This window comes from Diabrotica undecimpunctata, chromosome 9 (assembly GCF_040954645.1).
Source record: "Diabrotica undecimpunctata isolate CICGRU chromosome 9, icDiaUnde3, whole genome shotgun sequence".
NCBI classification, from domain to species: domain Eukaryota; kingdom Metazoa; phylum Arthropoda; class Insecta; order Coleoptera; family Chrysomelidae; genus Diabrotica; species Diabrotica undecimpunctata.
Genome location: NC_092811.1, coordinates 39,155,101 through 39,178,912, shown reverse-complemented (window position 1 = coordinate 39,178,912; position 23,812 = coordinate 39,155,101). Strand labels below are relative to the sequence as shown.

Here is a 23,812-nt window from a genome sequence, read left to right as displayed (position 1 = left end):
GTAAACATAAGTAACATAAGCAACAGAGAAAAAACAAAAGAGAAGGAAAAGTGTGATTTTATTTAATAGGCATAGGCACTATGCGTAGAGTACCATCTGGATATGGGGGTAAGACTTCCAAAAGGGAAATTCATTAGGATGTACTATTCTACTCTGAATCCAACTCACACCAGGTAGTCTTTACATTTCCAGTCCACAAAAAAAATGTATTGGAATATATAAAGGTAAGGCAGTATTTTATAAAGAGAAGCACTTTTTTAATTACTTACTTTTTTCACATGTTTCTTTTTCTTCAAATAGTATGGGTTTATCTTCATATATTTCTTTCTCTGTCTTTATAGGGTTCTCATGTAATACTAAATAATCAAATGCATCATTTGTACTTTCCCTCTTGGGCTCCTCTTTAATTTCAATTTTAAGGGTATCAGAAAGGGCATTACCGCTCTCATTATCAATTTCTTCTTTACATATGTACACATTAACTTCTTGTTTTACTTCCATTTCATTAAACTTGATTTTATTTATTTTCACAATAGGTAATTATCAAAGAAACAAAATCACTAGGTTTATTGGTTAATGACTATCTATATTATGTGATATTATTATATCATTGTTAGACAAATAATAAACAAAAAATAATAGCACAGAATACTAATCACAACAAGAAGCGAAAGCTTTGTCAGAACCTTTGATGTTGGGAGGACAGAAATTCAGAGTGACAGTGGCAATAAAACTATTCATTCGTACACGAAGAAAAGTAGTGAGGAAGTCGTTCAAAACTGTAGTCAAATGATAGTTACACTGAGAAATGAAGTAATCATTTTTAAGTAATCTGTTTTGTATGAATTTTATTTTGACGTGACAACGTCTTAAATTAGGTTGTGGCTCGGAGTCACTCATGAAAAAGTGTAACGCCCGCTCACGTCTGTTACGATGAGTCACCGAACGAGAGAGAGGCCCGCCGGACCGGCGAATGCCTTGCGTCTCTCTCCCACTCAAACATGATCGGTCCGCTGGTGCGATGCTATTTCTCCTATCATCGTCCTATCCTCAACAAAATCACTCAAATAGAAATTAGTTAAGTTTAAGTTTACATGTACAATGTTTTAGTAAACAAAATATATTTCTATAGTTAAAATTTGTGCAATTCTTATTTTCATTCAATTCCTTGTTCCTATTGTGCAATTTAATAATATTCATATCAATAAATATTCTACCGAGAAAAAGACGTTGTCACGTAAAATCTTCGCCCGTAAAACCGACTTTACAGGCAACCGATCTTTTTTTCTGTAAAATTTAATATAACTTATATATCAATTCTGTACTGATAATTAAAAAGTTGTTAAGTCAAAAATATCGATTTGTTTTTTTTTTAACAAACAAATTAACGTATTAAAAGTATTTTAGTACGTTAAAAAACCGATTGAATTTGAGAGTTAATTTCAAAATAGAGATGAAAAGCAGTTGATTTCTATTACCAAACACGTCTCAATACATAAACAAACATGACATCAAAACTACTTAAAACATGGCGGATTTCGCACATGCGCAAAGAGATTTGGATTGCGAAAAAGCCTTCCGTTTCGCTTTCGCTTCTTGTTGGGATTGAGTATTATGTGATAATAGGGAGGAGTTAGATTCTAACTCGATGGTTTGCGTTAACGGGTCTCCGTAACCTTGCGTGCGTTTACGAATTCCCTTAACGTTATCCAAATTGTTCCGAGTATTACCGAATGTCTGTCAAATCTCCGAAAATTACAAACTTTTTGTTGTTTTGTGATTTTAACCCAAGATTTATCTTTTGTTTGTGTTATTGTAACCAAAAAAGAGTGAAAAAATGACGGAAACCAGTCTATTTAAGAACCGATTTAGATTTACAGAGTCAATAGACTTGCAGCTGCTACAGGAAGTTTGTGGGCAAAATCCCTTCGAGAATCCAACGAGGTGGAATACAATTGTGGTGAATATGCTGCAAATTACTGGCAAGTCTATCACTGTTAGAACTCTAAAAGAGAGAGTACAAAATTTAGTGAAGAAATATCTAACTAAAATCAGACTTTATGAAGGAAAGTAAGGTAATTATTTAGTAAGCCGGAACGCCGCAAAAATGCCAAATTTTTTGTGGACTTAGTCGAAAAAGTGAAAAAAAACCTCAAATTTTAATGTTTTCTTTGCTTTAAACTAGTAAAAGTGCCCAAATAATCAAAAATACAGAAAAAATAACAAAAAAGTAGTATGAATCAAAAAAAATTACATAAAAAGCAAAGAAAAGTATATATACATGTCTTAATAAAAAAAACGTAACTAAAACATATTAAATCTCACTGTTTTTTACTGTTAAATTATGAAAAAATGGGTAAAATTGTTTAAAATAATCAAGATTTTTAATATTTCAAAACAATATGGCGGCCATGCGCAAGAAGTTAAATTTTATGTACTTTTGACATTGTTGCCAGTTTTAACCTTTAAAAGATCTAAAAATTTCATGAAAATTACCTTAATTAAAACAGGTGGATACAATCTTAATAACCACGTGCAAAACGAGTTAACCATCGTCTTATTTTATTATTAAAAATGTAAACCAAAAAACCAAATCTAACCTAACACTGGTAAAAAAAAACAGTAATATAAATAAATAAAATGTTATAATATAATTAAAAATCAAAATTTTTATATTTCATAAGAAAACATGAAATTAAAACTAAACCAACGTAACCAAATCTAACCTAACGCTGGTAAAAAAGCAGTAATAAGAATAAAATTTTGTATAATTAAAAATCAAAATTTTTATATTTCATAAGAAAACATGAAATTAAAACTAAACCAACGTAACCAAATCTAACCTAACGCTGGTAAAAAAGCAGTAATAAGAATAAAATTTTATCAAAACTTTTATTGTTCATAAGAAAACGTGGTAATAAACGTATAGTAACGTAACCAAATCTAAACTGACCCTTGTAAAAAAGCTATACTTTTCAGTTAAAAGTAGGTAATAATTTATTCGTTTTAAGTTTTAGGTAAATTTTTATTTTTCATTAGAAAACATAATTTTGAATAACTATGGCAACACTGGTTAAAATTACCCTTCTTGATCAAGAAACAGTTGTAATTCCTGTCATTTCTTGTTGTTTCATGGTAAATAATGGCGGTGGCTTTTAAAAATCGGGCATATTTTAAATCGGAATTATATAAAAAAAGAACGCTTTGCACCGAATAAAAATCATTGCACAATCATTAGTAAGTGAAGGAGAATTCATTGATATAAATTTCATCTCCGTAGACACGGTTCCGGTTTATTAAACTAGTACCAGTATCAAATCATTTGCACTTTTCAACAAAATAATTGCTTTTCTAACACAGGTCTGGAGTAGAAGTGGAAGTCTCAGAACAAGATGACTTACTTCATCAAATTGCAGATTTAATGCAAGAGTTCCAGGGCAAAAAAAATACTAAAAGTATTGAAACCGAAAAATCTTCATATCAGAAGGGTTATGATCAGAGAGAATTAGCTTGTAGTTCAATGATGGCATCTCGTAAGTATTTATTGAGTCACTTATATAATATAATTTTACATAGAATTCAAAAATATAATTACAAACTTGATTTTCAAATTGAAAACGTAATGTATATTTGTTTTTCTAATAAGATTTGAAGGAAAAGAGTATATATTTCTTGTTCAATTTTTTTTAATTCCCATAAGTGTGGAGATCAACAAGCCTCGAACAAGTACTGAACAACTAATTATAAATACATATAATTACACCATGCACCTTCAAAAAAAATGGGAAAATTGAACAGTAAGAACTGTAATTCGTGAAGAGATGCTAAAGAAATGGCAGAAGATATATACTATGCGAATGTGTTGCATTGTTTTGCAAACAGCTTGAATGCCTTAAAGTGGTTGCTCTCACAGCCTTTGAAATAAGTAATATGCCATCTAGAAAGCTAATTAGCTTTCCCAGAAGCATTGGCATTTTAGATTAGGGTATGCATAAAAGATCTTATTAGGCTGAGGTGCAGAGAGGCCTTTATTACCTTACATAATCAATACCATGCACCTTTAACGTTTGTTTATTTTCTGTAGCTATGGAAGGTAAAAATGAAGACGAACATGTTTGGCAGTCATGTGGATTTGCCGAAGTAGATGTTGAACTCCAGATTGTTAATGAGAACAATGGACAAGGAGCAAGTGCAGATTGCCAAATTTCTAAAGAGAATACACCATCCTTGAAGAGGAAATCAGCACAATCAAATATTGCAAGTAAGCGATTTTAAATCTGAGTTAAAAAAAATAATTTTTAGTGTGAAAAAATCACAAAATATATTAGTGTAATTTTGTAGATAGGTAGTTTGTTAAAGACTACAAAATTCAATTTTTTATATGCTTTTGAAATAAATGTATATTTGAATCAACATATTTTATATTTGCTTTAAAATGAATTTTTCTACTTCAAAGTAAAATGTAACAACTATTACTTTTTTTTAGCACCTATATGTAAGAGAGCACCAGTAGGTGTAAAACAAACAACTCTGCAATATCTAGCAAAAAAAAAAATGAAAATGCATTTGAAACTAAAAGTAGGGAATTGGCAATTCAAGAAAGAAGGTTGGTATTAGAAGAAAAGAAATTTGAACAAGATATATACGAAAGAACAAAGAGGCTAGAAATGGAAGAACGGAGACTTGAAATGGAGGAAAAACGAATGACTGCAATTGGAGATTTTTAAAAATCAACAAACATTAATTAATTTAGTGTTATCAAAAATGTCTACAGATGTTGATCATTAACTTGTCATTACTTATTATTAACATTTTAGGTTAATATATTTTTATTGTAATCAAATACACATTTTTTACAAACATTTTATTAAATAAAGGTACACATAAAAATTTTTTATTTAACAAATTAATTATTATTAAGGTATTCCTCAAGATTGGGTGGATGCACATTAAAATGTGTAGCTACTTGGCTACCATACAAACATGTGTGGCAATTTGTCATAATTACAGCTGTTCTATACATTTTGCCAATTTCTTGTTTTAATATTTTTTGGTTCTTTTTAAAATCTAAAAATGCAAATTCCTGAATTATTTTGTTAAATCCCCACTCCACTGCAATCCTTAATCTACTCATTTCAGTATTAAACTGTTGTCTTGCAGGATTACCAACTACTTCATTCTCTGTGTATGGTCGTAATAGAAGTTCTCTTAAACTATAGCCTTTATCACCATAAATCACATAATTCCTATTGTCAAATACTGAGAATTGTTCCAGTTCATTGTAAAGGCCTGATTCTCTTAAAATACCTGAATCATGTTTTCGACCAGGATAGGCACCCTTCAAATTTATTATAATGCCATCAGGACATATAAGCGATTGATATTTTACACAATGTATTTTTTTGTATCCTGAATAATACTCTCTTTGGTTTTCAACTGGCCTACATATTGGTCTTACAGTACCATCAATAAATCCCCAACAGTTATCTATGGGAGCACCTTTTTGAGCAATTGCCTAAAAAGTAGTATGTAATATGATATAGTTAATCCAAAAAAAACGTTTTACCTGTGAATATTGGTTTAACTTGTTTTCATTCAACCATGGCACATTTCCTAAATTTTCAATTAAGTAACCTTTGTTTTGAATGATAATGTCCATTGTTTTATTGGCAATGCTGGACACTGCTTTGAAACTATAGCCAAATAAAGGTTCTAAATCAGACAGTCTGTTTGGGTATGTAAATCTTCTTAAAAGTATGCATAATGCATTTATACCTGAAGACAAAATATATTTTAAGCGAAACTTTCAACCAATTTAAAGATATATTACCAGGTAATGTTATATTTTCCTAGGTAGTTATGTTTTCTGGAATTCCCAAAGCCAATGCAAGTCTAGGGATGTGGACTTTTTCAAACCTGAATAAGTTTTTTACTTCTAGGTCCGACAGGGTTTCTAGTGAAAATCGACCATACAAATCAGCGCGATTTCCCAATAAATTATTACCAAATACATGTAGAAGTACAGCATCGTCCATGTCATCATCCTCGAAATCAGATTCCCCAAACATTTCAATATCAAGGATATCTTCCATTCTGCAGTAAAAGCAATCAGAATATTTCATAAAAAATCTACCTAAATAAGGAAAAAAATATAAAATGATACTGTCTAATCATTCAAATTTGTATACAATCTACACCAAATCTGACAATCTGAGTAAAGTTCGGTGGTAAAAGTAAGGTTAGGGTTAGCAACACACGTTAGACGTTAACGTTTCTTTGGTTTTACACTTTACAGTTAAAACGTATAGTGGCCGTAAACGTTATTTCTTTACGTTTACGTTAGTGTTAACGTTTACGTGTTACCTGCACTTTAACTCTCTAATAGTTAGACAACCTTTACCTTTTACCAGCAAAGTGTTTGACAGTTTGACTTAATCTGCCAATTATTTATCTATAGCATTTTTCATATAAAAATGCTTTCACGTCATTCAAGATTTACGACGTCAGAACTCCACAGTATTGCCAAAACATCAGAATAGTCAGTAAGTGAGAAATTTTTAAAATGTCAACTATTTGTCAAACAATTACATACATTTAGTTTTAAGACTACTGAAATCCATTAGAAAACATTCTAATAAAAAATTATATATTCTAAATTTTAAACTTACCTCGTTTAGAGCTTTAATAGTAAAAATGTCCCGTCATCATTTCTTGGTCAAAATAATCTGAAAGCTTATCAGCTTTCTACAGACTATTTACTTGTTTTGGCATAGCACAATCACAATACACAACAATAATTAGTTTTTAAGGCTATTAATCTAAATTTAATACGTATTTATAATTACAATGTATTAATATATATTACATTATGATCAAATTGTACAAGAAATCAAAACATAAACAAAATTCTTACTCTAAAAAAGCGGCAACACTTTATACACTTTTGTCACACGCTGAACTGTCAATCAAATTTGAAGTATTCCTGTTTCAGTTGCGTACAATTGTCTAATCTATTTAATCAAAATTATTTTGTGAAATATTAGACTTAAAAGGCTTATTTCATAAAATTTATATTATTAATAATAACAAATGTTTTTGGTTATTTAATCAATATAATTCTAAAATTTCCAATATAATGATGATTTTATTTTTCTGATTATTATAGGATGTTGACGCCTATGAGAGATCGATCAGTTCCGTATTATTAGCTATGTTAGGAAAATTTGAACTCTAAGGTTGACGTTCTCGAAATTTTAAATATAAGTGACGTCACTTGTGGGGTGCTGACGTCGTAAATCTTGAATGACGTGCAATCAGTTTTATATGAAAAATTCTATACGTCATTGGTTCTCCAATACAAGCCTGTACACGGATGCCAGATTATGAAGAAAATATGAGATATAAATAAAACGCTTATTGTTATTTCCATTGTATTCGTCTGGTGAAAAATAACTTAAATATTTGGACAGAATATTTTAAATTGTTTTTTATAATGTGTGACTTGCTAAATCCAAATCGGTCAGTAATCTATTTAAATGATGTAGGTAAATATTGCCTTTTTTTTAATATTTACTAGTTTACTAGATATTTGATTTGTTTATTTGATGTGTTAAAAAATAATTAAATATTTAATTAAGATAGCTGAAAATAGAAAATATGCGTTTATAAATTATAAACAGAATCCAACGCTCCAAAACCTAATGAAGTATAAACGACTAGATGCTATTGCAAAGAAAAAGAAGAATTGGATTGATTTTTGCGAAAGCCTAAACTCAAGAACACCAATAAAAGGTGTCTGGCGAAAAGTTAATTGTTTTAAAAACCGCAAACAAGCCAACAAAGTACCTATTGATCCAGAAGATACATGGTTGCAGGAAGTCCATAGTAAAATTGGCCCGGCATGGGTTCCAAATGACGACACTGTACAGGAACATATCCAAACAGTACCCAGATAAAACCACAATTTTGACGAAAATTTTCATTTATGAGAATTGCATCGAGCTCTTGAACAAAGAAATAATACTTCTCTAGGTATTGACAATGTGTCATATTCGCTGTTATACAACTTACCCATAGAATATAAAATTTCACTAGTAAACATTTTCAACAATATTTGGACAAATAAGACACCAGTACCAAATAGTTGGAAAGAGTACCTGGTAATTCCGATTAAAAAACCTGGCAGACCAGAACGTGATCCAAGTTCTTACCGACCTATCTCCTGATCTTCATGTCTTTTAAAAACATTTGAAAGAATAATTAAAAATAGATTTCAACATTGGCTAGAACACGATGGTATACTTCCAAGTTCCCAATATGATTTTCGCAAGTCTAGGTCCACTCAAAATGCAACTAAAGCTCTAGTAACTTCAATTCAGCTTAATTTTACATCAAATAAGTCTACAGCAGCTGCGTTCCTTGACACTTCTGCTGCTTTTGATAATGTCAGTTTAGACATTATTTACCAAAAAATGTATATTGGAATCCCTAGATCATTTGCTCGACTAACTAATATTGGATTGCCACAGGGGAGTATTTTAAGCCCGATTTTATATATCCTGTACAGCATAGATCTTGAAGTTAGTATACCCAACCATACAAAAATTCTTCAATATGCTGATGATGTTGTTTTATATACAGCAGGACAATTGTTAAGTACCTGTGAGGATAATTTGAAAGTCACATTAGAAATCGTAAATCAGTACTACGGAAAAATAGGATTATCAATTTCTGACACAAAAACTGAGGTGTGTTACTTTTCACAAAAACATAGAGTTCCACAAGACAATCTTAATGTGAAAAATTTTAATTTCCCTATAAAAAACTGTATTAAATATCTTGGTACCTATCTAGAGAGGAAATTGTTATGGAAAGATCACATTCATCAAATTGTTAAAAAATCAGAAAACTCAATAAACATTTTAAGAGCTTTCTGTAAAACAAATAGGGGAGCAGACCCAAATATTACTTTGATGTTTTACCGTAACATGATCAGGCCGATTTTCGACTATAACTGTCACTTATTTGGATCAGTGGCCAATACACATCTAAACAAGAAGTTCAAAAAAAATAAATGCCTGAGATTATGCCTAGATTATTTAAAATCCACTCTAGTGCAAATAATGGAAAATGAAGCGGTGGAACCTCCATTGCATTTACGCCGCCAATTCCTTAGCGACAAATTTACAGTCCGAATTATGTCCAAAAATTATAAATACCTTCAAGATCTGAATGAGTTATCAGTTTTAGACCTCACCCATAGGTACTGGAGAACTAAAAAATCCATACCCTTGGTAGAAAGCTACCTAAGTACGGTAAAATATAACGATATTCTCTATAAAAGCCAAATTCCGCCCTACTACGGTGAAATAGTAAAAACACTATTTTCTAGAAAGGTTAGGATATGTTACTTAAACTAACATTTACTCCCAAATATGTTTGATATAATTATTAAAGAAAAATGGACAAATTATCAGTACATTTTTATTGATGGGTCAAAAGATGTAAATGGAACGGACTGTGCAATGTTCCACGAAAATAAAAATTACCATCACCAGTATAGCTCACCCAGTGAATGCTCAATATACACAGGAGAAATGATGGCAATATTATTTGTTCTTCAGTATGTAGTACTGAATCCGACTAGCAGCTATCTTATATTTACTTACAGTAAAAGCGTGGTCGACAGATTTAACAACATTCAAACACATAAACCACATTGAATTGAAAATTCCTAAAATTCTTTATGAAACTATACAATTAGGATTAAATGTAATAATTACATGGAATGAGATCGTTGACAATTTGGCTAAATCAGCATAGGTATATACTTTGAGAAAAAGTAAATAAAAATTTAATTCCAGCAACAGATATTGACACCGTTAGTAGACAAAAACTTAAAAATAATTGGCATTTAGGTTACAGAGAATGTAAGACTGGCTTAAATTTTTCTCATTGTAACACTAGGATATCCTCAAGAAGATGGTTCTACACAGAATCTAATCGACATTTTATAAAAACCATTAATCGGCTGAGAGCAAATCATGCTCTTACGCCATCTTACATGCATGAAATCGGCTTATCAAATACTCCCAATTGTACTTGTGGCCAAATAGGCGATCTAACACATATTAGAATGTGATTTACAATAAATAATATAATCGAACTTTATAAGGAATTAATAAATTCTAAGTGTTGTTTTCCAACAAACCTTAATCTCTTAATATTTTCAAATAATATGGAAATTCTTCATTGCATTTACAAACATGTTAAAATATGTAAATACAAGTTGTAAATAGTATATAGGCATAATCTGTTAATATGATATGAAAAAAAAAAACAAAAAGAAAACTATACCACAAATTAATAAAAAAGAAACATAAAAGAATTAAGAAAATAGAAATAGAACAAAAAAATAAATAAAAAAAAAGCAAAAACAAAAAAAAGCAACAAAACAAAAAGATAAAAGAATAAAAAAAAAACAAAATAAAAATATATCAAAACAAAATTTTATGTATCCATAAAAATATTAGGCATATGTAGTACTAACATTGATAACTGATAACAAGAAAATTTTGACTATGAATCTGCAATCAATAATAATTAAAATTCAGTTGATTTTAATAATAAACACAAGCAAGTCTGGCTAATTGGCTCTGCCAAAACCATTAGAAAAAAGACTACGTTATGAACGTAGTGATCCTGCAGTGGGATCTTACGCTATAAATAGTCTTAAAAACCTCACCTTTTTTAAAACTTAATATTGCAGTTCAATGATACATGCTTAAATAAATCAATAAGGCTCTCAGTATTAAAATTTGTTTATTTATAAAGCATAAATGATATAAAACGACAAAATGGTAAATGGCAAAATTCCACATGTAATAGTATTATCTCCATGGTATGTTCTTAGGGCACTTTGCAGCAAATTTCATATTTAAAAGGTTTATCTCCAGTATATATTCTCATATGTTCCTTTAAAATAAATATTCGTGAAAATCTTTTGGAGGAAACTTAAAATGCCAAAGATTTATCGCGAATGTGTACTCTCATATGCTCCTTTAAAGTGAATATTCGTGAAAATCTTTTAAAGCAAATTTCACATGCAAAAGGTTTATCACCAGTGTGTATTCTCATGTGATCTTTTAAATGGGAACTTCTTGAAAACTGTTTAATACAAATTTCACATGCAAAGGATTTCTCTCCATTGTGTATTTTCATATGTTTTTTTAGATTGTGTTTTTTTGAAAATACTTTGGGGCAAACTTCACATGCAAAGAGTTTATCGCCAGTGTGTATTACCATATGTTCTTTTAAACGGAAACTTTGTGAAAACGTTTGTGCGCAAATTTCACATGTAAAAGATTGATCTTCAGTATGTATTTTCATATGTTTTTGTAAATTAGATTTTTGCGAACACCTTTTGAAGCAAATTTCACACGCAAAAGGCTTATCTCCATTGTGTAGTTTCATATGATTTTTTAAATTAGATTTTAGCGAAAACATTTTGGAGCAAATTTCACATGCAAAAGGTTTATCTCCAGTGTGTATTCTCATATGTTGTCTCAAAGAGAAACTTTGTGAAAACTGTTTGGTACAAATTTCACAAGTAAAGGATTTCTCTCCAGTGTGTATTTTAATATGTTTTTTTAAATTGGATTTCCATGAAAACCTTTTGGAGCAAATTTCACATGCAAAAGGTTTATCTCCAGTGTGAACTTTCATATGTTGTGTTAAACTGGATCTTTGAGAAAAACTCGTGGAGCAAACTTCACACTGAAAAGGTTTTGCGTGTAAAATTGGCTTACCTCCAACGTGTACTCTCATATGTTGTGATACATGAGATCTTTGTGAAAAACTTTTAAAGCAAATTTCACATGCAAAAGGTTTATCTCCAGTGTGTATTCTCATATGTTCTTTTAAAGAGGAACTTTGTATAAACTTTTTGGTACAAACTTCACAAATAAAGGATTTCTCTCCAGTGTGTATTTTAATATGTTTTCTTAAATTGGATTTACATGAAAACTTTTTGGAACAAAATTCACATGCAAAAGGTTTATCGCCAGTGTGTATTGTCATATGTTGTCTCAAAGAGAAACTTTGTGAAAACTGTTTGGTACAAATTTCACAAGTAAAGGATTTCTCTCCAGTGTGTATTTTATTATGTTTTCTTAAAGTGGATTTCCATGTAAACTTTTTGGAGCAAATTTCACATGCAAAAGATTTATCTCCAGTGTGTATTCTCATATGTTCTTTTAAAGAGGAACTTTGTGAAAACTGTTTGGTACAAATTTCACAAGTAAAGGATTTCTCTCCAGTGTGTATTTTAATATGTCTTCTTAAATTGGATTTCCATGTAAACTTTTTGGAGCAAAATTCACATGCAAAAGGTTTTTCTCCAGTGTGTACCCTCATATGTTCTATTAAACTGAATCTTTGTGAAAAAACCTTGGAGCAAATGTCACATGTTAACAATGTGTCTTGGAGCAAATGTTTTTTTCTTACAGCTTGACTTTTTACACTTGAGTTTAAATCAGAACTTTCTGAAAAGTTTTTGATGCATATTGTACACGTGAAAACTTGTTCTCCAGTGTGAACACATATATCTTTTGTTGAAAATTGGTTGGCGCAAATTTCAGTGGTAAAATAGTTTTTCGTAGTGGTCAAATTCGTCGAGGCAGTTAAACATTGGTCCAAATCACCGTTAATTCTAACATGGTCTTTGAATAATTTGCTTGCATCAGTTTGTATATCCTCATGGGGAAAACCTAAAATCGTGAGTACCTAATAAATTTCCATCATGTACTTAACTAAAAAAATTTGTTATGATTGGTTAAAAACATATCATAAGAAATGAGAAGAGGTTATTTCTAATAGAACAAAGTATCCTTATTTGATAGCAATTATAAGATTATTAAAAAATGTAATAATTACAGTAGCTGGGGGCAAAAGAAAGCATACGAATGTTAGAAGACAGCAAATATATTAACATTAATCATGCATGCATTGTTCAGTGCGTTCCCAGAAGTGGTGCATGGTTTGTGCGGATTTAATTTTCGTCAATATATAAAATAAAATAAGATGAAGACTCCCTATTAAGCGCAATGCTCGAACCAATACTGAGCATATAAAAAAATAAACAATGTCCGCTGGAATTTAACATCGAAGTAGTCTTGTCGTGGAAAATGTGAAAATTATCGAGCTTAAAGTTATTAAATATGGCTTATAAAATAATGTCTAATAAAGTATATAATATAACAAAAGAGGAACAATAATAACAAAAATTAGCATTTGCTAAAAACGTTGATATCTTAGCTAGAAGCCCGCCGGCAAATTTAGTTATAATGAGAGAAAATAAGACCGAAAACGTTTTTTTTTAAATTTTTGATCCGACCGTGGCTATAAATAAATACCCTGTTTAACTGCCGTCCACAATAAACTTCTGTTTAATCTACCGACCGATATTGTGTTGTCGAAAATTTACAATTTATGATTCACAAGTGTCAGTGTAGGGGTTTGACCATTCGCACCTAATAATAAGAAGGTCCGACCAGAAACCAGAAGTGTTTTCTCCCCTGTCAACGGAATACTTAAGACTCTTACAAATGACGGCGAGACCTTTTGGCTAGAGTACACAAAGCAATTCGAAGCCCCTGCATAAAATAATGGATGGGCAAAAACAGACGCCAACAGCTCTCATATACATATAGCCTCATAGCACTTCGAGGTAAAGCTATCGAAATCCTCACAAACATCCCAGAGTACGCACAAAAGAACTATGAAACAATCGTATCAGCTCTCAGAGAGACACAGCAGACACATAATCTCTAATTAAATACATTCTTCTTCTTTTGGCATCATAACCCTGGATGGGTCTTTGCCTGTTTGGTTATGTCCTTCCATTCAGTTCTCTTTTGGACCCTTCTCCTCCATTGTCTTATATTCATGGTTTTCAGGTCGTCTTTCACGTCATCCAACCATCTCGTCCTGGGCCTTCCTTTTTTCCGCCTTCCTACCGGCTTCCAGTGTAACATCTTCTTTGTCGTTTTCGTGTCTTTCTGTCGCTGAACATGTCCCAGCCATGACACTCACAAATCTTACAATGTCATACCCTTCATTCAGTTCATTAACCTCGTCGTTTCTCCTGATTCTTCATGAACTGTCTTCCTCTTGCACCGGGTCATATACTTTTCTTGTATAAAATAATGGATGGGCAAAAACAGACGCCAACAGCTCTCATATACATATAGCCTCATAGCACTTCGAGGTAAAGCTATCGAAATCCTCACAAACATCCCAGAGTACGCACAAAAGAACTATGAAACAATCGTATCAGCTCTCAGAGAGACACAGCAGACACATAATATCTAATTAAATACATTCTTCTTCTTTTGGCATCATAACCCTGTTTGGTTATGTCCTTCCATTCAGTTCTCTTTTGGACCCTTCTCCTCCATTGTCTTATATTCATGGTTTTCAGGTCGTCTTTCACGTCATCCAACCATCTCGTCCTGGGCCTTCCTTTTTTCCGCCTTCCTACCGGCTTCCACTGTAACATCTTCTTTGTCGTTTTCGTGTCTTTCTGTCGCTGAACATGTCCCAGCCATGACACTCTTTAACTTTTCACAAATCTTACAATGTCATACCCTTCATTCAGTTCATTAACCTCGTCGTTTCTCCTGATTCTCCATGAACTGTCTTCCTCTTGCACCGGATCATATACTTTTCTCAGTATCTTTCTCTCGAATGTCCTGAGTTGGGCTTTCACAACCATAGGTTACTACGGGTCTAATCAAAGTTCTGTAGATAATCATTTTGGTTCTTTTGTCTAATAATTTCGATGTCATTAATATTTTATTAGCATAATAGTATGTACGATTTCAACTGGAAACACGTGCATTAATTTCGCTACTTACGGAATTCTTATGATTGATTTCTGTGCCCAGATAAGTGAAGACATCCACACGTTCAATAGTATAGTTGTCTATTGCTACAGTATTTTCATTCTCAGGTATTTTTTTGATGATCATGTACTTAGTTTTTGTTTCGTTTATTTAAAGCCCTCTTTTTTGTGATTCAGGATCAATTTCCTTGAACGTTTACATTAGTCGTGTCTTGCTTCTACTAATAATGGCGACATCGTCTGCATATGCTTTAATTTGTACTGTTTTGATGTTTATATGGTCGATTACATTGGTTTCTCTGATGACTGCTTTAAGAACTAGGTTGAACAGCACGGTTGAAAGTGCGTCTCCCTGTCTCACTCCCTAGTTGATGTCAAACATGGGAGACAGTTCTCCACCTACTCTAACTGCAACTTTTGAACCCTGCAACTCATTTTTATGAGGCTGATATATTTTTTTGGTATACCTAGATTTCGGAGGTCTTCCAGCATTCTGTCCCTTTTCACACTATCAAAAGCTTGTTTAAAGTTTTTTATACATATACTATTCATAAGTCCGTAAAATAGTTTCGAAACACAATTCAGATAACTGCCTTAATCTGAACCTTCTATAAATGCAAGGTATAACAGACGCTGATAAAGATGTTAATAGAGACATGGGGAATCTAAAATTTGCATTCCACGACATGTCTCCTCAGCTAAGCAGAAATCGTTAGCGAATTGGTTTCTTGTACTCATACAGAGTAGATCCGAATAAAAATAAAATTAAAGACAGTCAAGATTTCCTCTCACGCAAAAATAGTCTATGTATCTGTTGATACGTATTTCGCTTTAATAAAGCTCATCAGAACAGTTATTCATAGGTTTTCTCAACGTGAAAATTAATCTTTTCCTGTCTTTGTGAAGCAACGATAAAATGGCTTCGAAACGGACGCAATAGCGACATCTGATATTAAATCCGTAAAATAGTTTCGAAACACAATTCAGATAACTGCCTTAATCTGAACCTTCTATAAATGCAAGGTATAACAGACGCTGATAAAGATGTTAATAGAGACATGGGGAATCTAAAATTTGCATTCCACGACATGTCTCCTCAGCTAAGCAGAAATCGTTAGCGAATTGGTTTCTTGTACTCATACAGAGTAGATCCGAATAAAAATAAAATTAAAGACAGTCAAGATTTCCTCTCACGCAAAAATAGTCTATGTATCTGTTGATACGTATTTCGCTTTAATAAAGCTCATCAGAACAGTTATTCATAGGCTTTCTCAACGTGAAAATTAATCTTTTCCTGTCTTTGTGAAGCAACGATAAAATGGCTTCGAAACGGACGCAATAGCGACATCTGATATTAAATCCGTAAAATAGTTTCGAAACACAATTCAGATAACTGCCTTAATCTGAACCTTCTATAAATGCAAGGTATAACAGACGCTGATAAAGATGTTAATAGAGACATGGGGAATCTAAAATTTGCATTCCACGACATGTCTCCTCAGCTAAGCAGAAATCGTTAGCGAATTGGTTTCTTGTACTCATACAGAGTAGATCCGAATAAAAATAAAATTAAAGACAGTCAAGATTTCCTCTCACGCAAAAATAGTCTATGTATCTGTTGAAACGTATTTCGCTTTAATAAAGCTCATCAGAACAGTTATTCATAGGCTTTCTCAACGTGAAAATTCATCTTTTCCTGTCTTTGTGAAGCAACGATAAAATGGCTTCGAAACGGACGCAATAGCGACATCTGATATTAAATCCGTAAAATAGTTTCGAAACACAATTCAGATAACTGCCTTAATCTGAACCTTCTATAAATGCAAGGTATAACAGACGCTGATAAAGATGTTAATAGAGACATGGGGAATCTAAAATTTGCATTCCACGACATGTCTCCTCAGCTAAGCAGAAATCGTTAGCGAATTGGTTTCTTGTACTCATACAGAGTAGATCCGAATAAAAATAAAATTAAAGACAGTCAAGATTTCCTCTCACGCAAAAATAGTCTATGTATCTGTTGATACGTATTTCGCTTTAATAAAGCTCATCAGAACAGTTATTCATAGGCTTTCTCAACGTGAAAATTAATCTTTTCCTGTCTTTGTGAAGCAACGATAAAATGGCTTCGAAACGGACGCAATAGCGACATCTGATATTAAATCCGTAAAATAGTTTCGAAACACAATTCAGATAACTGCCTTAATCTGAACCTTCTATAAATGCAAGGTATAACAGACGCTGATAAAGATGTTAATAGAGACATGGGGAATCTAAAATTTGCATTCCACGACATGTCTCCTCAGCTAAGCAGAAATCGTTAGCGAATTGGTTTCTTGTACTCATACAGAGTAGATCCGAATAAAAATAAAATTAAAGACAGTCAAGATTTCCTCTCACGCAAAAATAGTCTATGTATCTGTTGATACGTATTTCGCTTTAATAAAGCTCATCAGAACAGTTATTCATAGGCTTTCTCAACGTGAAAATTAATCTTTTCCTGTCTTTGTGAAGCAACGATAAAATGGCTTCGAAACGGACGCAATAGCGACATCTGATATTAAATCCGTAAAATAGTTTCGAAACACAATTCAGATAACTGCCTTAATCTGAACCTTCTATAAATGCAAGGTATAACAGACGCTGATAAAGATGTTAATAGAGACATGGGGAATCTAAAATTTGCATTCCACGACATGTCTCCTCAGCTAAGCAGAAATCGTTAGCGAATTGGTTTCTTGTACTCATACAGAGTAGATCCGAATAAAAATAAAATTAAAGACAGTCAAGATTTCCTCTCACGCAAAAATAGTCTATGTATCTGTTGATACGTATTTCGCTTTAATAAAGCTCATCAGAACAGTTATTCATAGGCTTTCTCAACGTGAAAATTAATCTTTTCCTGTCTTTGTGAAGCAACGATAAAATGGCTTCGAAACGGACGCAATAGCGACATCTGATATTAAATCCGTAAAATAGTTTCGAAACACAATTCACATAACTGCCTTAATCTGAACCTTCTATAAATGCAAGGTATAACAGACGCTGATAAAGATGTTAATAGAGACATGGGGAATCTAAAATTTGCATTCCACGACATGTCTCCTCAGCTAAGCAGAAATCGTTAGCGAATTGGTTTCTTGTACTCATACAGAGTAGATCCGAATAAAAATAAAATTAAAGACAGTCAAGATTTCCTCTCACGCAAAAATAGTCTATGTATCTGTTGATACGTATTTCGCTTTAATAAAGCTCATCAGAACAGTTATTCATAGGCTTTCTCAACGTGAAAATTAATCTTTTCCTGTCTTTGTGAAGCAACGATAAAATGGCTTCGAAACGGACGCAATAGCGACATCTGATATTAAATCCGTAAAATAGTTTCGAAACACAATTCAGATAACTGCCTTAATCTGAACCTTCTATAAATGCAAGGTATAACAGACGCTGATAAAGATGTTAATAGAGACATGGGGAATCTAAAATTTGCATTCCACGACATGTCTCCTCAGCTAAGCAGAAATCGTTAGCGAATTGGTTTCTTGTACTCATACAGAGTAGATCCGAATAAAAATAAAATTAAAGACAGTCAAGATTTCCTCTCACGCAAAAATAGTCTATGTATCTGTTGATACGTATTTCGCTTTAATAAAGCTCATCAGAACAGTTATTCATAGGCTTTCTCAACGTGAAAATTAATCTTTTCCTGTCTTTGTGAAGCAACGATAAAATGGCTTCGAAACGGACGCAATAGCGACATCTGATATTAAATCCGTAAAATAGTTTCGAAACACAATTCAGATAACTGCCTTAATCTGAACCTTCTATAAATGCAAGGTATAACAGACGCTGATAAAGATGTTAATAGAGACATGGGGAATCTAAAATTTGCATTCCACGACATGTCTCCTCAGCTAAGCAGAAATCGTTAGCGAATTGGTTTCTTGTACTCATACAGAGTAGATCCGAATAAAAATAAAATTAAAGACAGTCAAGATTTCCTCTCACGCAAAAATAGTCTATGTATCTGTTGATACGTATTTCGCTTTAATAAAGCTCATCAGAACAGTTATTCATAGGCTTTCTCAACGTGAAAATTAATCTTTTCCTGTCTTTGTGAAGCAACGATAAAATGGCTTCGAAACGGACGCAATAGCGACATCTGATATTAAATCCGTAAAATAGTTTCGAAACACAATTCAGATAACTGCCTTAATCTGAACCTTCTATAAATGCAAGGTATAACAGACGCTGATAAAGATGTTAATAGAGACATGGGGAATCTAAAATTTGCATTCCACGACATGTCTCCTCAGCTAAGCAGAAATCGTTAGCGAATTGGTTTCTTGTACTCATACAGAGTAGATCCGAATAAAAATAAAATTAAAGACAGTCAAGATTTCCTCTCACGCAAAAATAGTCTATGTATCTGTTGATACGTATTTCGCTTTAATAAAGCTCATCAGAACAGTTATTCATAGGCTTTCTCAACGTGAAAATTAATCTTTTCCTGTCTTTGTGAAGCAACGATAAAATGGCTTCGAAACGGACGCAATAGCGACATCTGATATTAAATCCGTAAAATAGTTTCGAAACACAATTCAGATAACTGCCTTAATCTGAACCTTCTATAAATGCAAGGTATAACAGACGCTGATAAAGATGTTAATAGAGACATGGGGAATCTAAAATTTGCATTCCACGACATGTCTCCTCAGCTAAGCAGAAATCGTTAGCGAATTGGTTTCTTGTACTCATACAGAGTAGATCCGAATAAAAATAAAATTAAAGACAGTCAAGATTTCCTCTCACGCAAAAATAGTCTATGTATCTGTTGATACGTATTTCGCTTTAATAAAGCTCATCAGAACAGTTATTCATAGGCGTTCTCAACGTGAAAAATAGATCTTTTCTGTCTTTTTCATTTTTATTCGGATCTACTCTGTATGAGTACAAGAAACCAATTCGCTAACGATTTCTGCTTAGTTGAGGAGACATGTCGTGGAATGCAAATTTTAGATTCCCCATGTCTCTATTAACATCTTTATCAGCGTCTGTTATACCTTGCATTTATAGAAGGTTCAGATTAAGGCAGTTATCTGAATTGTGTTTCGAAACTATTTTACGGATTTAATATCAGATGTCGCTATTGCGTCCGTTTCGAAGCCATTTTATCGTTGCTTCACAAAGACAGGAAAAGATTAATTTTCACGTTGAGAAAGCCTATGAATAACTGTTCTGATGAGCTTTATTAAAGTGAAATACGTATCAACAGATACATAGACTATTTTTGCGTGAGAGGAAATCTTGACTGTCTTTAATTTTATTTTTATTCGGATCTACTCTGTATGAGTACAAGAAACCAATTCGCTAACGATTTCTGCTTAGCTGAGGAGACATGTCGTGGAATGCAAATTTTAGATTCCCCATGTCTCTATTAACATCTTTATCAGCGTCTGTTATACCTTGCATTTATAGAAGGTTCAGATTAAGGCAGTTATCTGAATTGTGTTTCGAAACTATTTTACGGATTTAATATCAGATGTCGCTATTGCGTCCGTTTCGAAGCCATTTTATCGTTGCTTCACAAAGACAGGAAAAGATTAATTTTCACGTTGAGAAAGCCTATGAATAACTGTTCTGATGAGCTTTATTAAAGCGAAATACGTATCAACAGATACATAGACTATTTTTGCGTGAGAGGAAATCTTGACTGTCTTTAATTTTACTATTCATAAGCTTTCTCTTGTATTGTTCTAAGTATGAATATGTTGTCTATAGTGGCTCTATTTGGTCTAAATCCATTTTGATAATCACCAATTATATTTTCAGAGTATTCTGACAATCTAGTGTAGATAATGCCAGAAAGGATTTTGTATATTACATTTAGCAATGTAATTGGCACAAATTAAATAGATAAGCACACAAAAAAAGCCGAATATAATATCATTCGGAAGATATATCACCCTCAAAATCACTCAGAAACATGGTGATTTACCTACAAGAGTAAGTAAACTGTCAAATTGGCTAGTGCAAAGCGGCAATTAATGAACAACTATAGTAAATTCATTTAACAGAAAAGTAGCGGTCAACAAATGCTTGCACATAACACGCGAAACCCTATGTTTATATAATTGTACAGGGTTGTATTAAGATTCTAGCATCCTATACCATCTGAATTTGAAATGAATTAATTTATAATTTTTAGGATTACTGTTAAAATAATAGTAATCAATGATTAATCTTTCAAAGAAGTATACTTAAATAATATTTTTGTAAACTGTCATTCACACATCATTAGTTAATTGTGGTATTAATCAAAAGGCAAAAAATAGAAAGTTGTTTTTATACATTTTACGCTTTAAATCCAATATTTGGAAATAAGTAATAATATTATCATTAATGATATAAAAAGAGACCTCTTCTTGTGTAAAAGTTCGGGAAAATACTTATACATAATTATAGGGTAGATAGACTTACCTATACATTTAACATTACATTAACATTAATAAATAAAATTTATTAAGTCGACGTTTCGATATCGATTTAACATTTATTTGTGTCAGCAGAAACGAATGTATATTTAGAAGAATTGTGACATCACTATTTTTGACTTGACGGTTATGTCGAAGATGGTTCGAGATATCAAAATGCCGCTTTCAGATTTTGATTCAGGAGACAAAACTATATATGAATCCATCGATAGATCGTCCCCAAAGTATTGCATAGGCGACAACGCACAAACGAACATACTTTGCGGATGTAAAACGAAAGTTTTTCGTTGAAAATGATGAAAAAAACTTTTTACTATTACATATAAGTAATATCGAATTACGAAAAATAAGTACTGGAAAAGTAGATAGGTACAATGAGTAAAATGGGTTACAGTTTTTCATTTTGAAAATATTCCATTTTGTTTATGTAATTCCGAATTATTTCGTATCTTTTATTTATCATTGCTACTCATTTCCACATCAAAAGCTAGATCCACCTTCAACCGGATGGGGGCCTTCTTCAAGAGCCACAACCTCTCTCTTGGTATAAAAGTAAGAATGTTGCGATGCTACCTACGTCTTCTCTGTTCTTTTTATGGTGTTGAATCGTGGACCTTGAACGAAGATATGTGCAGAAAATTGGAAGCATTTGAGATGTGGCTAGATCGGAGAATACTTAAAATCCCGTGGACTGACCGAGTCACCAATGAGGAGGTCCTCAGAAGAATGAAGAAGAACCGAGAGGTACTGATCTACATCAAATCTCGAAAGTTACAGTACTTTGGACACATTATGCGAAATGAATCCACATCCGGACTGTATATAGTTTAAAAACTTGTGGAAGATGGAAAATCACATATTATGCAGTAGGATGTCCTTTTTTTGTTTTTTGTTGTTTTTGTCACAGGTTCTTACAAGGTTAAGACCTAAAGGTCTTTATTTTGTAAGACCTTTTATTTACATACATATATAATGATCAACATATCACCTCACTACAATGATAGTGTCAAAAGGAAAAGATGAAGACAGACAGTACCCTGGATGTAAGCGGAAAACTTCTTATTGGCGATATCTATATTATTGTTTTTTAACAAAACAAACTCTTTGCTGGGCCTGAGGATGAGGCAAATATTGTAAGCCTCGAAACCGATCGCTTCTGTAAAACTTTGAAAGTAAATATTAGATTGTGAGTATTGACCTTTTTAATATATTTGTTCAATTATGGACTCACACTTGCAACCCTTTTATCATCATAATAATTATTATAATACAGTCAAAATAATATTAAATTTACTTACTTCAGTTGAGAGAAAACAGCAAACACCTTAAAAATGTTCACAGTTCTAAGTTTATTTAAATAACACTATAATTATAAACCAACACTATAAATATACCAACACACATATATAGAGCTATTAAAAGTAAAAATTATATTTATATAATTCAACAGACATAAATATGATTCGTAAGGATTACTGAATCCATATCTGTTAAAACTGCAAATTATGCGTCTTTGTTAAGAGGTGTAGATTGTCGTTACTTGTGAGTTTCTACTTGTTACTTTTGATACGCTTTTGTATATAATCAGTTACAGTATAAGTGATTTTGTAACAAGTAGATACCTCTTCAGCATCTCTAGATACTTGGAATGAATATATCACGCGTCCCTAGTTTGTTTATTCTACTTTTCTGTTAGGCGAATATGGTATACAGGTTAACATAATTTCTTAATTAAGTTAAAATATTTTTTTTTGGAAACGATTTCCAGATTGGCAATCCTCTGTATAAGTGAAAAGGGGTACAAAACCTTTTAGCACACTGTTGTACTGATAGTTTTTAAATGATTGTCATAGTTCATCAAGATGATTGATTCTGCTAATATTCTTTAAATCTAATACAGGATACGTCAAAACCCAAGTTCATTATTTGCTCAGTATTTTTAAACGCATCACCCTGCATTTTATGTCACAATCATTAACTAAAGTCAATGTAGTTTTATTTTTCCCAAGTGTTTCCTATGCCTATACTTATTAGTTTTGGCGATATTTTAAATTTTATTGGAAAAAGGGTAAATCTTGTGCGTATTTTAAGAAGATACGTAGCAGGCTCTAATTGCCAGTATTGGAGGAAAAGGTCAATAATAAGAATATGCCAGAATTGGCGGATTGGTAGGAGGTTGGAGACACAGCATCTGTTAAAACTTTCGAGCAACCCCGCATAATACACTTTCAGTTTCAGTTAAGTTAAACGCGACCTTCATTTTACAACCTCGAGAGGGGCTCCAGGTAGTTGCGGACAGAAGGAGGTCGACCCAAAGAGTCTCATCACATCAGCGTTTGGATAAAGACGCTATTTTTAAATTTCTCGTTTATAAAATATTTTACATGTGCTTTTTTTTCTACAATACAGTTTAGTT

The 23,812-nt window shown here is 32.3% G+C and overlaps 5 protein-coding genes across 8 annotated transcripts in view; 1 reads left to right on the top strand and 4 right to left on the bottom strand.

Annotated features, from left to right (window-relative positions):
* Positions 1 to 1,114, bottom strand: part of LOC140449891 (uncharacterized) — a 58,180-nt gene extending 57,066 nt beyond the window's left edge. Inside the window, exon 1 of one of the 4 annotated variants that reach the window (XM_072543303.1) lies at positions 270 to 1,114. In XM_072543303.1, coding sequence (XP_072399404.1) covers positions 270 to 501 — 232 coding nt within the window. In that variant the 5' untranslated portion in view covers positions 502 to 1,114. The remainder of the gene's footprint in view (positions 1 to 269) is intronic. The other 3 variants (XM_072543304.1, XM_072543305.1, XM_072543306.1) reach the window with 3 other exon arrangements.
* LOC140449890 (uncharacterized) overlaps positions 1 to 23,812 on the bottom strand; it is a 78,965-nt gene that overhangs the window by 8,744 nt on the left and 46,409 nt on the right. The window lies entirely within an intron of this gene.
* On the top strand, positions 1,614 to 4,617 carry LOC140449887 (uncharacterized). Its single transcript, XM_072543299.1, has 4 exons — positions 1,614 to 2,070; positions 3,361 to 3,533; positions 4,085 to 4,261; positions 4,487 to 4,617. Exons 1-4 carry the CDS (start codon positions 1,838 to 1,840, stop codon positions 4,615 to 4,617), a joined length of 714 nt encoding a protein of 237 aa, XP_072399400.1. The 5' UTR covers positions 1,614 to 1,837.
* On the bottom strand, positions 4,530 to 6,389 carry LOC140449888 (uncharacterized). Its single transcript, XM_072543301.1, has 3 exons — positions 5,831 to 6,389; positions 5,567 to 5,775; positions 4,530 to 5,515 (listed from the first exon to the last, which is right to left on the bottom strand). The coding sequence occupies exons 2-3, from the start codon at positions 5,657 to 5,659 to the stop codon at positions 4,907 to 4,909; spliced, it is 702 nt and encodes a 233-aa protein (XP_072399402.1). The 5' UTR covers positions 5,660 to 5,775; positions 5,831 to 6,389; the 3' UTR covers positions 4,530 to 4,906.
* LOC140449886 (uncharacterized) lies at positions 10,707 to 13,067 on the bottom strand. Its single transcript, XM_072543298.1, has one exon. The coding sequence runs from the start codon at positions 12,412 to 12,414 to the stop codon at positions 11,014 to 11,016; it is 1,401 nt and encodes a 466-aa protein (XP_072399399.1). The 5' UTR covers positions 12,415 to 13,067; the 3' UTR covers positions 10,707 to 11,013.